The 18,150-nt window shown below is 41.5% G+C and overlaps 1 protein-coding gene across 1 annotated transcript in view; it reads right to left on the reverse strand.

The window, feature by feature from the left end:
* The window catches only part of UBE2F (ubiquitin conjugating enzyme E2 F (putative)), a 144,210-nt gene that overhangs the window by 65,964 nt on the left and 60,096 nt on the right, over positions 1-18,150 (reverse strand). Inside the window, exon 5 of the mRNA XM_075283958.1 lies at positions 12,636-12,703. Coding sequence (XP_075140059.1) covers positions 12,636-12,703 — 68 coding nt within the window. The remainder of the gene's footprint in view (positions 1-12,635; positions 12,704-18,150) is intronic.

Raw genomic sequence — 18,150 nt, forward strand, 5'->3', positions numbered from 1 at the left:
CCCGCCAAGGACATAAAACCATCTGCAAGGAGTTTGTATGTTCTCCCCGTGTTTGCATGGATTTCCATCCCATATTTAAAAAAAAAAAAAAAAAAGACATACTGATAGGGAAAAATGTACATTGTGAGCTCTATGTGGGGCTCACAATCTACATTTAAAAAAAAAAAAAAAAAAAAACTTCTAGGCCTTGGGTAGAGCCAACTGTGCATGCCTGCAGCCACAAGAAAAATGGCCGCTTACACAGTAAGTGGCTATTTTCTTGCGGACTCTGGGGATGTGCAAGAAAATGGCCAGAAGAAGACGCATGAAGAGGCCGTTGCAGATGAAGATGGAGGCGTCGCTGGAGAGTTCTCTTGCCGCACTGGGTGACGCCCCCAGTGCTGCAAGAGAACTCATTTGCATACAGAAGAAAACCGGGATTTCTACGGAATGGCGGCGTGGAGAAGACATCTAAAGGTTTTAATGGTAGAATCCCTTTAAAATCACAGACCAATAGCTTGGGCACTCTAAGCTTATGTCTGTACTAGTTCACATGAGCTGCAGACAGCCCTAAGTATAACAATGGAGAAGCAGAGCAGGAAAAGAGTCCTGGACACTGTTAATGCACCGGCTGTATACTGGGTATAGGTACTACAAATTTCACTATGTAGATTATTCAAAGATAAAAGGTAAAACCGAATATTAGCTCACAGTATTAAACATGACAGATTCTTGGGCGAATACTTTCCTCTTACATTAAAACTGATATAACAAAGCAAACAGTTTTGACACACGTAGTATTTTCTTTTACAAGTCTGTATCCTTAAATAAAAAAAAATTAAAAAAAAGTAAATTTTTTTCAATGGAAGGCTTGGGTCCTATTGTGTTCCTTACTAAGATTACATCTTGTTTTTACTGGAGAACACAGATTGGTCCAAAGATTATATCTAAGACTAAAAATGCGCACAATCTGCCATATCTAGTTAGGAAAATTATTTCTAAAATTAAAAAAATAATAGCAAAATCCTATCTTTCAGCCAAAGCAGCCAACTTGCCTGTGGCTGCCTGCTGTGCGAATAGAATACCAGACCTTGTATGTGGGCTACGCAACTATACCAGTAATAAAACCAGCACCAAGTCATATTCCGAGGAAGCAACGTGATATTGTGAATCGTCACGCTTGTTTTTAGTATGGATTTAATGAGAAGTACACTAAGATTAAACAGGAAAAAAAATGAGATGAGGATTTAATGTAGAAACCGAAGGACCCCCTATTTCAAGTCGGAAATAAGACACTGGTGATATCTGACACTATGAGAAACTGCCTTTCCTTGGAAATTCTTAAAAAGGGGATTTACTATGTCGGACATTCATGGCATATACTGGTACTAGGATCCACCTCCAGCCATATAAGTGCAGCTTCCTCCCCATCTATAGAAGGCACAAGATGAAGGTTATAGATATACCGTAAGTGTAGGTTGGATGGAAACTGCATCAAATATCCTGTATATTTGTCAAAAATGTCCAAGATAGAAACAGCATCTGTTCCCCTGTAGGTAAAAACTATCAGAAGTGATTCTTTTTTTCTTTTATTACTTCTTGTTCAAGTAAGATTAACACTGACATTTCAGATGTTGCGATCCGCTGCCAGACGTGGATTTCAAGGTTCTGATATTTTGTTCCAGCGCTGGCTCTCTCTCCTCTCCACTGTACAGAATCCAGAAAAATGATCTGGCAAATTTAGCATGGAACAACCTACAACCTGAGTTATCATAATACAATGTCAGGCCTTAAAGAGGACCTTTCACCGCCTCCATGTCCAGCTCTTCAAATCACTTAATAGCTGCTGCTCTACTGATTCTACCACAGTTGGAATTTTTTCTCTTGCCCCCACCATTCCTGTGCAATCAAAGCTGTTAGTTTTGGTGCCTGATATACTATTTAGTTTCTGTACGGTCAGAAGGGCAGAGTCAGATAGGAGCATACAAGGCCTGGGAATATTTTTTTTTCCCAAATGTAGATTGTGAGCCCCATATAGGGATCACAATCTACTTTTTTTTATATACATATATTTTTTAATTTTCCTATCAGTATGTGTCTGTAGAATGGGAGGAAATCCATGCAAACACGGGGAGTACATACAAATTCCTTGCAGAGGTTGTTCCTGGCGGGATTCAAACCCAGGACTCCAGTGCTGCAAGGCTGCAGTGCTAACCACTGAGCCACCGTGTTGCCCCAAGGAGTGAGAATCTGCGCTCTGACACTGGCTGCCTCTGATTGGATATCTTCCTGACAGACAGATGGATCAGTTGGGTCCCCTTGTGAATCAGTGTCAATATATGTAAATGAGCTCTTGGGAGAAAGGTAGGCAGCAGAGGCAACAAAGGCGTTGTCATTGCTCATTTGCATAATCGACAAAAATGACAATATGAAGGCAATGATTCACGAGGGGAATACACAGTTTGAATCAGGTGACCCTAACCTATCTATGGTCTAGGTTGATGCTGGGTTCTGGTCAGACTCCCTTTAATGCCCTATATAAAAATTTTAGAGAATCCTCTCTTATAACTCCGATTTGTGCTCTCTCTGCTATTCCTCCTGAATATGACCCCCCCCCCCCCCCCCAACTACAAAGGGGCAGATCCCTGAACAGTCTGACACTAGTTGCAGTGACTGGACTGTATCAAAACAGCAGCTATAGCTGTGTCTCTACACTAACACCTACATGTCAATTTATCTATACATTCCAAGAGGAATAACAGAGGATCATTATGAAGAGTTCCTAAAGTGGATATCCTGTGATTTGGTAGCTGGCTTTACTATAGTCTGCCAATGCCCATAGGATAGGTAACGATCTGTGAAAACAGGAGAGGAGAAAGGACGGAGAGTGACCTAGGGGCTGGTCTTGAAAGCTTCAGTATAACAAAAAACTTGGATAAAGTAAAATAAAACTCTGTGGACCCCACCTTGAAGAAAAAACGCTCCATATTGTTATTTCACAAAGAAATAAATCTTTAGTAAGAAACAGGAGAACTGACGGGTCCTCTAAAATCACTGAAAAGGGCACAAGGCAGTGATCCCTCTCCTTTCTTACAGGCTGTGGCTCCCAGTAGCCGCCAGTCAAGAGACGTCTCTCCAAGCAGGCTGAGGCTCCTAGGACGGTCTCGCAGGAGAGCGCTCTGCTCATCAGTACACAGCATGTGAGCGCGGCAGAGATGATCAACGGCCATTCAATGCAGGATTTATAAATAGGACAGTGGGTTGTGTGGTAAGGAGCAGTGGAATAAATGTATACAAATGAAATCTTCATAGATCATTCATCAAGCTGCCCAGTTTATTTATAAATATATATAAAAATTATATATATATATATATATATATATATATATATATATATATATATATATATATAGATATATAGATATATATATAGATATATATAGATATATATATATATCTATATTCACATTATAAGATGCACATAGAATTTAATCACAGAATACAGTAAGCGAATAATAAGATATCTTATGTCATGATTTTGGATACAAACGAAATTTTATTTTATTTTTAAATTTTGAAAATAGTCTAATAGTAGCAAGTCTTAAAAAAAAAAAAATTCTGAGAAGTCAAAAGGGAGGAAAGGCGTCATTGTCATGATCAATAAGTAACCGCTGCTAGGAAGAGCGAGCAAAGCCCCCAAGCACAGCTGAAAGCCATTCTGCATTAGCACCAAGCCAACTCTGTGCCGTCCATCTAAACAGCAGGGGCGTTAATTCTGGGCACGTATGACAATAACGCCATCAATTATACCTTCCTACCTTGACTAAACATTTTCCTCATAAGATCTTAAAAGGAGGCATCTCATGAGGAATATGACTCATAGCAAAATCCAGAACATTGCTCTATACGTCTTTTGTATTTACCCATTTAAAAAGAATGCTTATAACGCGGGAAATTCTATGAATTATAGAATAGTGTCCCCTACGGTTTCTATGAATAGCTCTTACTGGGCCCACCTTAGTAAATACGTGGATACATATGCTTAGCCTTGCTTCTCTCTGCCCCACAAAGTATACACAGGATTCCTAGGAGCGATATGCCGATGGCTCCTGAAGCTGCAGCATCTTGTCTGTTTGGCAAATAAGATGTTGGGTAACTACAACTGCAGTGATGTGGGTCACTTTCTTATTACAGGCTGAGAATCTCCTCGGAAAAGCAGGGAAGACTCTTCAGTGGTAGCGGGATAACCAGCAAGGGTCCCCACCAAGTGTCCTTGGTGAAGCGAAGACTATCACATCTGCGCACGTGTCCACCATTACATAGTTATTGAGGTGGAAACCGTAAAAGACATTTGCAGAAACTGCAAGGGATTTAAAGTGTTAATACAAATATGTTAACTATGGGAATGAAGGGAGAGGTGAGGTATTGGATGTGAAATTTGTCGCAATAAAGGTAAAATACAGTGGCACTCTTCAAATTCAGTGTCAAAACATGCATCCGTTTTTGTCAAGCAGAAATTCCAGAAATAGAAATTTTCTGCTTGACAAATTCAGCGTCATTCTCATATGTGTGAACAGCCCCCAAGGGTTGAATCTATACGTATAAAACTCAAAATCTGTAGTAGTCCGCTCTATACAAATCCACAGTTCACGTCCGATTTGGGTGAAATTTGGCACGCCCCCTCTCCACACACAGGAGCAGAATACTGCGCATGTTACATTTCACTAGCGTCCCCCCCGTCATGAGATTGGGGCCCCCTCGAAGTTAGGCCCTATACATATAATGGGGAAATGGGAAAGTGCTGAAGGGAAAACAGTTGTGACTGAGAGGGACGGATTATAGTGATGGCGCCAAAGAGTCGCTGCTAAAGGGGCCACACCACCACACACAAACACCATATAAACATTACACAGACAGCACACATACACCAACCGATAAACGCAACACCACACAAATACCACAACACACCACACAAACACCAGATCACACTAGACACACACACAACAAACACCACCTCACAAATACCACAACACTACCCCATAAATACCACATGCACACCACACACACACGCATGCAAACACACTCACTCAGATGGATGCACCCTATGCACACGGCTGAACAGAGCACATGCGTACTCACACACAACTACCGTACACATGGACACTTGCTCTGCGACGCACAAACACATAGATCACACACAGGCATACATATACACGGACCACAGACGTGTATGCAGACACTCATACATATACATGGATCACACATGTGCGCACACACGCATACATACACATGGATCATACGCATACACGCATGCATGCATACACACACACACACACACACACACAAATCACGTCTGGTCTCCCTAGTGACTGCTTGCACACTACAGTATTTTTCATGAGCCTCTGGGCCATCAATTTGGCGGTTCCATAGACGACTGTGTACAAAGCTGTGAATTTTGCAGGCTCCAAAGAAGTCTATGGAGGTGTAGAATCCACAGCCGGGAGACCTGTGAAAAAATATTGTAGTGTGCAAGCAGCCTGAGCAGCCATATTGGTCAGGCAAAAACTGCCTGATAGTAAGATTGTCATTATTGCTGACTATACCGGGAGCTTTCATCACTGAAGCTGCTGAGGTAAAGTGAAAGCTGAGCTCTGATTGGCTGCTATGGGCAACTCCACAAGTCTGCCTGAGACAAGTGATGTATGTGTATACGGATGTGTGTGTATATACAAACTGTATGGATGTGTGTGCGCATATATATATATATATATATATATATATATATATATATATATATATATATACACATACACACACACACACACACACACACACACACACCCCCCTCTATCTATCTGGAAATAGGTACTACAAAGTATATTGGATGTTTCCCTGCTCTTCATAAACCGTCCACAGAAACTGAGTTAGTGAGAAGAAGTCCTCACACTCGAGGTGGCATGGATCACGTTAGAGCTTTTTCATTCGATAGCCTAGTGTTAAAGAAGTAGAATACTAACCTACACAATAATATACCAAATGTTATAATTGAATATATGCTACAAGTGAATAATACAGTATTACAAAATAGTTCTTCCAATGATATTTAGGACAAGAACAAAAAGGAAAAAAAATCCACTTCATCACAAAAAAGTGACATCTGCGCCCCTCTGACTGTGTAGGTGTAATTCTCTCTAATTCTAGGCAGAGAATTACAGTGTTACCATATACTTTACCCTACTTAGAGTAGGACACTAAGTCCAGGAAACACTGCAATACATAATTTTAGTAAGTACATAAATTAATTTCGACATAACATAATGAGCGTAAATTCCACCCCACTCCGGGCTGGCAGACGCATTTGGCTGCACAGAATACAAGCTAGCATGACATATGCTACATTTATTGCAATGAAATGCAACATAATAGAACTAAAAATAGCAGGAAGTTTAGTTCTAGGAGCACAAAACAGGAATTCAAAGTGGCAGAGAATACTTGGCGCTGATGGGCAAAACCAAGAATTATCCACCATTCCTTAAAAAGGAGCCTACACAGATGGAGGAAATGAGCCTGACTGGTACCAGATGGCGGTGCAGACTAACTAGAGTGTTTCCGCTCCAGGTAAACTGCAATATTAATGATGACAAAACAGACTACCTGGGTCAAGGAATGCAGAAAGCGCCGGCGCCTATTCTAACTGGAACTGTCAGATTCACTCTGTACACAGGCGATCACGACAGTATTCTTATACGCAAAATCATTTTTGCATTTTATGATAATTGATCACAATGGTATTGTTATATTATAAATAAGTTCATTTTTACATTTTATGAACCATTTTCCTCGCTTTTCAATTTATAATCTTTTTATAGGTCTCAACATGGTAGGGATTATATAAACCAAATATGAACAAAGAAAAAAAAATCTAGAATTATTATATCCTGAACACATCTTTTCTGACCTTGGTGGTGTAAAATGAATCAAATACATAAATTATTAAAAATCCATTAAGCTCAGCCATCCATATCCAAAAAAGTTTTGCATCACTAGATCATGTCCTACTCTCATGATGGCGGGTGCCAGAGGTGGCACTCAGAGTCCTCTCTGTGGGCACCCATGTGTGGAACAGTTTACACTTTGTGGGGGCCACTTTGCAGCAGATTGTACTGTGTGGGGGCCACTGTGAAGCAGATTGGACTGTATGGGGGTCACTGTAAAGCAGAATGGACTGTATGGGGGTCACTGTAAAGCAGAATGGACTGTATGGGGGTCACTGTAAAGCAGATTGCACTGTGTGGGAGACTGTGGCGCAGATTGGACTATGTGGGGGCCACTATGGAGCAGATTGGACTGTTTGGGGGCCACTGTAGGGCAGATTGCACTGTGTTGGGGCCCCTTCACTATTTATATCACACGGTATCTGTTTTATAGCAGACGTGTGATATTATTACAGGTCATAATAACATTGCACGGTCACTAGGAAATAGATCTGTGCAATGTAAATAGTGAACATTAATTGATCAAAATTATACCAAAAACCCCAATTGCACAATCCTATTTGCGAGTCCATAATTGTCCACAATTGTGGACCTGCACAGTATTAAGGTTAAATTGCCGCGTTGGAACTTAGTGATAAATTAGTGGGTTTTGGGTTGCAGTTTGGGCACTCCGTCTCTAAAAGGTTCGCCATCACTGTCCTACTATATGCCATTTGTATAACGAAACCAGCAGAGAGAGAGGTCCTACGTACAGGAATTGTCTCTCTGGCGGTTTCTGTGGCGAAGTCACCAATGCAGATGTGAACTTGTTCTAAAAAAATTCTATATTTGTGTTGTTGTCTAGGGGAAAATAAGTCAATGTAAGTATTTCTATATATTTTATTAATATATTTTTGGACAATCATATACGCGGGCGAATCCGGTAAATAAGTTGCATGGATCCAATGCTTACACAGTTGGTGACATATAACCATAGCTAACAAAGAACAAGAGGAGGCGACACACGAAGAATAGAAGGAAGCCTCATCATTCAGTCTATGCCTAGCTAAAACTTACAATGGCTCAGCAGAATAGGCTGCTTTCTGACAACAGCCATTGTGTCCATTGATTTTCCTTCTTTAGACAAAAACCTTCACATGGAGTAGAATGACGTGGCTGAAGAAATACATCATTCTGAGTTTACATAAAGAAAAAAGCAGGAAGGAGTTTCTATTTCTTAAAGGGATTCGATCATGAAAATCAAATTTTTTTCTCAATCACACGTAGGAATAGCCTTAAAAAAGGCTAGTCTTCTTCTACCTTTAGATGTCTTCTCCGCGCTGCCGTTCGGTAGAAACCTGGTTTTCGTCAATATGCAAATGAGTTCTCTCACAGTACTGGGGGCGTCCCCAATGCTGCAAGAGAAATCTCCAGCACGGCCTCCATCTTCGTTAGGAATGGCCTCATACTTCTAAGTCTTGGGCAGAGTTGAATGCGCATGCCAAAGGCCAGAAGAAGATGGCCGCCTACACCAGCTTACTGTGTAAGCGGCCACAAGAAAACGGTTGCTTACACCACTTACTGTGTAAACGGCCATTTTTCTTGTGGTTGCGGGCATCCGAAGTCTTCTCTGTGCGAGGCCTAGCAGTTTGAACCCAGCTCCGGAAGAAGACACGCAGAGAGGCCGTTCCTGAAGATGATGGAGGCGGCGCTGGAGATTTCTCTTGCAGCATTGGGGACGTCCCCAGTGCTGTTTGAGCGCTGGGGCCCGCCCCCAGTGCTGTGAAACAACTAATTTGCATACAGACGAAAACCGGGATTTCTACCGAACGGCGGCACAGAGAAAAATAGCCTTTTCTTAAGGCTATTCTTACATGTTATCTAGAAAAAATGTGATTTTAATGATATAATCCCTTTAAGAAAACAATTGAGATAAAGTTTAGATGAGACAGTTTATAGGAGGCTGCTATATCTATACCCTTATACGACATGCGGGTATCCTGGCATTGAGGTTTTAAATGATGACACCAAAAGCTTAAATCTTTAACCTTGGATCCTTTATTCCAGCCTGACACAACTTTTTTTTTTTTGTAGTTCTGAGCACCCATTATATTTTGTGGTTCAGACACCTATTAGTCACATATAACATTCGGCAGCCGGCAACTGAACCTTTCTTTGTCCATTTTTAGATTATAGGATCATGGAGGCATGAAATTCTTTAATATAAAAAGTTTGGAGCTGTACAGTATGTGCCCTTTAGACATAGAAACATTTCATTCATGGCTGTTATGTCCAATAATTGGTATTTTTTTTTAGATTTAAAGGGGTTTTATGAGCAAAAATATATGTTTTTAAATTTAAAAGGGTCTCAGTGTTATTAATGGGTTAATAAGTGCAGCCATCTAACTTTAGCAGTGTTTTGAGTGAATCCTGGGTTTCTCTGGGATGGTCTAGCATTTTCTGTATTTGTTTACATGGTGTTTAGCTTCCTGCTGGAACACATTTGGGTAGTAGTAGGCTCTCACACTATCTCCAGCTCACTCCTCCCCCCCCTCCTCTCTAACACCCCCTCCCTGTCTCCCTAGCTATTGCTCCCAGTGCTAGACTTTTCTAACTCACTCAGCCCACCCCCCTCCCTACTCCCAACTCTATTATACTTTACCTGTCTTCTTCCTTCTGCTGGGACCGCGCAGCATTGTGTCTGTTGCCTTCAATACTTCTCTATTGCGCATGCTCCCAGCTTGTGCAATACAGATGTATTGTCAGCTTCAGTGCAGAGCAGACAGGAAGAAGATGGGTAAGTATAATGGTGTGGATGGCGAAAGAGGGGGGCAGATCGTTACTGGATAATCAGAACAATCAATGTTATTTAGAAAGTAGGAGGGAGTTTAGATTAGTGTAGGGATTTTATGTTATCCCGGACAACCCCTAAAAATGTGTGTGTATGTGTATGCACGAATATTGTTACCCACGATGTGCTGCAAAACCATGACTTTAGGTATATTTAACATTTCTGGTTGTATAGTCCAATTTTATCATTTATTATAAGATGAGAGCAATTGGACTTTATCTGGGCTGGAATGACTGGTGGAGATGGAAACCCTTCTGACTGCATTCATACCAGTGTAAAAAAAAAAAAAAAAAAAAAAAAAAAAAAAAGTCATGACGGAAGTTTTTCTCTGCCATGTTTGTTTACTTTTCTAACAGATAAAAAAGAGAAGAAAAAAAAAAACAACAACTTGTCAATCAGTGGTTTGTCAACTTCGTAGTGGCTGTGCAGGGTACTGCAGCTTTGTTCTATGGGAAAAGGAGGATGCCAACAGACAGGTGAAAGAGGTACAGATTGAAAAGGCTGCAATGTCTGCACAGGCAAGACTAGTGGAGGCGCTAAAAGCTAGCTCCCCCCACCCCAGCAATACGATGGCTTATCCTTTGGAAAGGCCATCCATATCAGTTTGTTGATCTTAAAAACTCGCTTAAAGAGGTTATCCAGCTTTCAAAAATTATCTGCAAATACATCCAGTGCAGTGTTAAATCCTCACTGTTCCCTTTTGCAGACACGGATTGGCTTTGTTTTATTTGCTGTTTCTTGCATCACTGTTTATATGCAGTGAATCTGTGGACAAACTACATTTCCCATGATGAATCTGCCTGCTCTCACTCTCTAGGTTTGCTGCTTGCAGATGTTTTAGCTCCTGAACAGAACTGTCTGAACACCTGAATATAACAGGCCCCTCACAAAGCGGTTTGATGTCTACCTCGAGCACCCTGCTTAACCCTGACCAGGATTCCTCCTGTAAGTCCCTGTGAATCATGGCTGTTCTTGAAATTTGATGAACTTCCCCAAAGGACTCTAAGACCTCTGTCCATACAATGACAAAAGAGAATACATTTATTATTCCCACTCAGAACACAATATACTTTATGTATCAAACCATCAGGAATGGCTGGTAATAGACCGCAATGTGACTATTTAAGATGTATCCCGGGGCCTCAAGAACTCCAGACACAATGGCTCTATTTTTTGATTTTGCCCTAAAGCTCAATGTTACTAAACTGAAGTGAAGAACAGAAACCCAGAGAAGTCACTTATTATATGGACTAGTTTTTCAGGACCGAATACAACATCTCAACATCATGAGATCTCAACCTCAGGAGACTTCTGCATAGAAAACTGCACAACCATGTAACTAAAACTGACCTTTACTCTGGCCTTTATGGTCATTGAAGATGGCTGATCATATCCAGCGATGGGCAAAGGACTAACAATATTTAATAGAAGTATCATTTATGGATGCAAGATGTTCTGATTCTGTGTCAAAAAAAAAACAAACAAAAAAAAAAAAAAACAGGACCGACTTGTTCCTAGGCAAAGACCTCAAATATTTATTATAGTTGAAATCTGCCATTTTTAGCAAAAAATTAAATGGGGTACCGGAACAACGGAGAGTCCGACTGCTAAAACAGCAGTTACCAGCGGACACTGGCAGTCCCCACTCACTATAATGGGGTTTGCAGTTCTTATACTGAGCCTCCAGCACAGATGTGAACTTCGCCCAACCCAATATTGTACTGTAGGCCCCCTCAGGCAGGGTCTCCTCTCTCACGTTACCAGTTTGTCATAGAGTTAGTATATTGTGCTCATTGTTGTATGCAAACTCTTCATATGTACAGCACAATGGAATAAATCCTATAAAAATTATATGTACCACCTGTCAAATTGTTTTGTTAAAAAAAAAAAAAAAAACACAACAATAATAATAATAATAAATAATTTAAAGTTAAAAAAAGAACACTAATAATAATAATAAATAAATGAAAGTAAAAAAAAAAAAATTAAGGGGGCTCTATCATTGGGAAAAGTCATTTTTAACTAATCACATCCTTGCATAGCCCTTAGAAAGGATATTCCACACCTACCTTTAGTATGTAAATTGCCTCAGTGTTTTTTTGAATAAGTCCGTTTTTATTCACATGCTAATTAGACTGGTGCACGATAGATCGTGCACCCTCTTTGCTATTGTTTCCTATGGGAGACTGCTGCTGCTGACTCAGCTTCCTGTTTGCACACACACACATAGGAGATAATAGCAGAGATGAGTGCTGCTGAGAACTTCCTGTGCTGGCTGAAAGCTTATTAGCATATGAATAAAAACGGACTTATTCAGAAACCACTTTTACTTTTTTAAAAAAAACAAAAAAACAAATTGCACCATTGAGAACTATAATCATTGGTTTATACAGCGACCAGTCCTCATTCAGGTCAGACATGATCACTAAGCATTCCAGCCCATTCTGTGCTCAGGCAGGGTTTAGTTTTTTCTACAAGACAGGAGAACTTTACATTGGCAATGACTAGAATTCTACATAGTAAGATATCAGTGTTCAGTAGCCGTGATCATATCAACAATGTTTTTGGCCATGAAACCGCATCCTCCGACTCTGGAGTACTTTGTAGTCCTACAAATAGCATGGATGATCTAATTCCCCAAGTATTATTGACACGCGGAGTTGCATGGTCTTTTCTATTTGTGATTTGTTTCTTTAACCTTTGCAGTGCTCACAAGGTTAAGCAGTGGATGGGCACAGAACTTGCTACGAGAAAAACTGTGGGAACTGAATCAAACTGGCATCACACGCTAGAGAGGACAATAAGTCAGAGATAGATGAGATCTGACTTACCACCATGTTGTACGCTTCGGGAACCTCAATTTCAAACTGGAACTTCCCACCTTGGTAATAGCTCTCATCTGTAAAGCAGAATAAACAAGAATTAATGGACGTGCGGCGCTCGGCTGTTTGCTGGAAATTGGTCCGAAAGAGAGCATTCACCCATATAACATGAGTCGTGTAATGTGTGTGCACAGGGAGCGGACCACATCATGTAGGACTCATCCAGCTTTTTATTCCACTCATAACTAATTAACCATTGAGTGGCGTCCAACTCGCGAGCCGCATCCATCACCGCCGCATCGCTTCATCGGTGTATCCATGTAGTAGTAATATTGGATTCAAATACACAAGAATATTTCTATCATTCAGCTTTATACGTGCATCCTCCTGTAACATAAACTCACTTTCTGGTACCTAGAGCAGAAAATACGCAACATTTCATAGTCAATGAGCTGCGAGTATTCTGAAGTAAGAGCTGCGAGTATTCACAGAACAGATGCAGTCACCCTGCCCCTTCGTGCCGTGGTATGTATGAGGACCCCCACCATAATTTATACCAACATCCAATAGTCAAACAAAACAATACCCATTATGCCAGGTCATTATGCCGGCTGCTCTTCCAGGCAAATCTATGCCGAAAGAATGTCGCAGATTTATTGTTATAACTAGACACTGGTGCGAATCTTTGGTGCATTTCTGGCCCAAGTTGAGATACTTCATTTTGAGAAAAAAAAAACAAAACATTTTTTTTTCCCCATTTGGGCACGGCTTCTCAATGGTGTCAAACATCTAGTACAAACTTAGCCAAATAAAAGGTGGTATAAATTTATACTGCACAGTCAGAAAGCCTGCTTAGCATATTGTTTGACCAACAACAGGAGGGGGGGGGGGGGGGGGGGGGCTGAAGGGTCTATAGCAAAAAAATTCCAGAAAGTGTTGTAACATCTAAAGATGCAAAAAGTTGGAGTTGCTGGAGGTAGTGAAATGTCTCCTTTTATTGTACCTATAGGGGGTTACTCAGCAAGAAAAAATATTCAGCACTGGATTTAATAGACTAATTTAGTTATAAAAGATGTGTGGATAGCGCCATCCATTGGCTGAGCCCCAGAAGACATTTTGCAGTTTCTTTCTGTGCTGTGAATGGGAGCTGAGATGCAGTACTCCGGCACAGACAATATTCCGTGTTTGGAGCCTTCTGCTTCTGGCTCTATACACTGCATAAATCTGGAGTTCGAGGCAGCCGAGAGCACCTGATCAGTGGGGGTGCACAGCAGGGCTTTAGCTTCAAAATATGCTTACTTTTGATATTATACAATTTTTAAATATTAAAATATGTGACTGCTTCTGATGTCTCTAACATCAGGTCTTCTCTTTATCCGAATCTTTCAAAAACAGAACTTCTCGTGTTCCTTGCATCCACTAACCCCACATAACCCTGATATCTCCATTTCTGTCTGTGGTCTTACTATTAAACCAAGATGGCATGCCCGTTGTCTGGAAGTTGTATTTGATTCTGATTTCACCTTCACCCCACAGACACCTGCATGCTTCTGCCACTCGCATCTCAAAGACAAATTTCCAGTATCCATCCTTTTATTACTGTTAAAACATATAAAAAAAAACAAAAAAACAATCACCCTCATTGTTGCTCCCATTCTCTCTAGTCTTCACCATTACCATTCTCTTCTACCTGGGCTTATTCTCCCCCCTGATGCACCCGCAAGACTCATCTTTCTGTCAAATAGGAAAACCGATGAATCTACCTTGTGTTAGTCACTGCACTGGTTGCCCACCCATCACAGAATACAATATAAAATCACACTCACCTAGAAATCCCTCCATAGAGCTGCAATTCCCTAGTCACAGGCTACCACCCCAACTGTCCTCTCTGTTCTGCTGATGCCCTTAGATTTGCATCCTCTATTATCTTTATACCAATCCCATCTCTAGGACATTTCACAAGCTGCACCGAGGCTCTGGAATGCTTTACCCATTACAATTAGATTAATACCAAACTACAGCAGCTTCAAAACTGCCCTAAAATCCCATCTGGTTGGACAGACTCATCAGATGACCCGATCACATTGTTCTACATTTCTTCACGCTTATCTAATATTTCTTATCCTAAGGTATCCTACTCTATTTCTCAGAACCCAATCCCACGCTCTAGAGATTAGCCTGTACTCTAAGCACCTAATATCTGTATATTCACAGACACTGGCTGGTGACTAGCTTCTACAGCTCCGCTTATTAATAGATAGCTGGACAATTGTACCAAATAAGCCCTCTGACCTCGTGTCCCCTATTTGTCACATTGTAATGTCAAATATTGTCTGTTCATGTACACATTGATTTGTAAAGTGCTGCAGAATATGTTGGCGCTATATAACAATGCTATGGTATATACGGTATATATACGGTAGTTTGTTACACATTAATTTTCATTGAATTCAGTCACCAGCTTTTTAATGAATTAGAGGATTTTTAGTGTCAGCCATTTATAAAGAAGTTGGGCTGTGGACAGAGAGAGGAGTCAGGACTTCACAGCCCTGATGCCAAGTGTCTGTTGCCCACCCATCTGATATTGATAACATTCTAAAGGTAGGACTCAATTAGGGTTGAGCGATCTTTTTAGGTGGGATCGAGATCGGTGATTATTTGCCACAATGCTTTGCTACTGGCCAAGCATTGTGGGAAAAGCTAACAAAGTTAGTCTCCACACTGAGTATACGCTCCGCTCATTCTGAGCAGAGTGTATACTCAGTGTGAAGGCTCCACTGCGGTTCCATAGGAATGAATGGAAGCAGCCGGCACACAGCCTTAACCCCCTGCGTGCTGGCTGCGTCCATTCATTCTAATGGGAGACTAGCTAACATCTCTAGCAGCTACTTACCTGCAGAGATGGCTGGTCCGGTGCCCGGTGTTCTCGGTCTTCTTCGCCTCGCTGCCCCCGCCTCCCAGGTTAGTGTTAAACAGCTAGGAAGAAGGCGGGGCTTGTGGCTTAGGAGAATGTGGGTGGGTACTGGGAGGAGAAATGTCACTTCTCCCCACCCTGTACCCGCCCACACCCTGCTAACCTGGGAGGTGGGGGCAGCGAGGCGAAGAAGAATGAGAACACCGGGCACTGGACCAGCCATCTCTGCAGGTAAGTGGACACCAGGGGGGGGACTAAGTAGCCAGAGGATTAAAAAAAAAAAAAAAAAATCCTCTGGCTACTTAGTGATTAAAAAAAAAAAATCACTACACAGCGTGGATTCTAACAAAGCGTTCAATTGTTAGATTCCATGCTGTATAGTGAATAGGATTGTTTTTAAAATCCGATCTTCGATTAGTAAAAAAAAATCCCATTGATTTGCATTGGAATTGAGATCGAGATCGGGTTCAAATGAAAAATGATCGGAAATCGGATTTCAAAATCGATCCTGAAAAGTCAAGATCGGCTCAACTCTAGTCTCAATATTACATTCCTGGAAAATTCACCCACCAATTTGGTAAATTGTCCCTTTAAAGGGGCTCTATCAGCAAAATCATGCTGATGAGCCCCACATATGCGTGCATAGCCTTTAAAAAGGCTATTCAGGCACTATAAATGTTATATTAAACTACCCCCCCCCCCCCCCGTTTTAAAATAATAACCTAAAAAAGAATGTGATCTACTTACCGAATGTGCACGCTGGGCGGGCATTCAGGGTGCGCAGTCTTCTTCATCCCCGCCTCTTCTTCCTCCGATGTCTTCGGGTCCCGTCCTCCTCCGGCGCTCGCGAACAGACATTGATAAAAAAAAAATGACCTGGGCGCATGCGCAGTAGCACGCGGCTTCTACCACGGCTACTGCGCATGCGCCTAGGTCATTTTTTTTTTAAATCAAAGTCCGTTCACGAGCGCTGGAGGAGGACGGGACCCGAAGACATCGGAGGAAGAAGAGGCGGGGATGAAGAAGACGGCGCACCCTGAATGCCCGCCCAGCGTGCACGTTCGGTAGGTAGATCACATTCTTTTTTAGGGTATTATTTTAAAATGGGGGGGGGGGTATTTTAATATAACATTTACGGTGCCTGAATAGCCTTTTTAAAGGCTATTCACACATATGTGGGGCTCTATCAGCATGATTTTGCTGATAGAGCCCCTTTAAAGGAGTCTGCACGATAGTACACACATACAATCATCAAGGAGGAACTGAAACACTTCGAGAACATCCATGCAAACACAAGGAACATAAACAGATGGCGGTTCTGGCAGGATATGAACCCATGGCCCCAGGGTTCACTACCGCATTGCCATGCCTATGTGTGTGCTAATATATAATTGTATTTCGTAGCTTTATACAAAGGTAGGTGAAAGATCTTTACTAGGAGCACATCTGCAGAAAATATCAGGAGCAGATTGTGGTGCAGAAAAACAAATGATGTTATGTCAGACTTGTGGAGAAGACATCTGCTAACATGCCCTGTATAAAAATGCCTGTACTGCAGCATAAAGACATACGTGCTTGTTTAATGCAGCCTTAGGAGTGGTTATGCCATAGAAACGCCACTTACTACTCCACAACTTTGACTCCCAGCAGCATCCATTACCTCTTTGTGGAGGTTCATTAATATTTAACACATAGACATATAAATAAGCCAAGAGCAGAGTCAATGCGAGAGAACTCAGGACGAAATAAGATCCTTCCCTTGTCAGCTAAGCCCCCTCTTTGTGTAGAACAGGAGAAGAAGTTAATATAGCAACAATGATATGGAAATGTGCGACAGCATGTTCTCAATAAAGTGATCAGCTCATTACCATGCTCGCTGGCTTTGTGTTAGGACGCATCATTCACAGCCAACTGAGCATCTCCAGGACACAACCCAGGGAAGAATCACGCAGCCGGGCGGAAGACAAAACCAACAAAAACTCCTCATCGAAAAGAGATGCAAAAGACCAGCAGCGTTCTCTACGTCGAGCCGACTCATGCCCTAGAAAATAACGTTATGGGCATCGCATTCTACAGTATATCAGGAGGGACACATTGTACCGCCGTAAAAAGTACAGAGGCGTTATGATTCCTAGTGAAGCCAACAATACAAGATGGCTATGCTTAGACATATTTTTACTTTTAAAGAACGCCCCAGGGTGCAGTTATACAGAAAGCTACTGTAACAAATTAAAGATAACTGATTACTAATACATATCCATTACACAGGAACGTTGCCTTATGTCATTTTTCATTTTTCCTGTGGTGGCGCTCACGGGTTACTGATCACTGGGGATCCAAGAGCAGGATACCCCCTGATCAGTTTAGCAGAGGAACCCACCATAGCAGGAACTCACCATAGCAAAAAAAATTGCAAATTCTGGGACTTCTACAGTAGCGGCCAAAAAAAAAAAAGCACCACCAGTGGATTTTGTCAAATGTATGCGATACGTATAAATTGAGTCCCTGCAGATGATATGTATACCCCTACTATGAAATCAACTGAAAAATGTCACGACATGTACAAAACTGCCAAATACTCGTCCTCCAAGAGAGAAGAGGAAAGAAATG

Source organism: Leptodactylus fuscus, chromosome 8 (genome assembly GCF_031893055.1).
Source record: "Leptodactylus fuscus isolate aLepFus1 chromosome 8, aLepFus1.hap2, whole genome shotgun sequence".
In the NCBI taxonomy this organism is placed as follows: Eukaryota; Metazoa; Chordata; class Amphibia; order Anura; family Leptodactylidae; genus Leptodactylus; species Leptodactylus fuscus.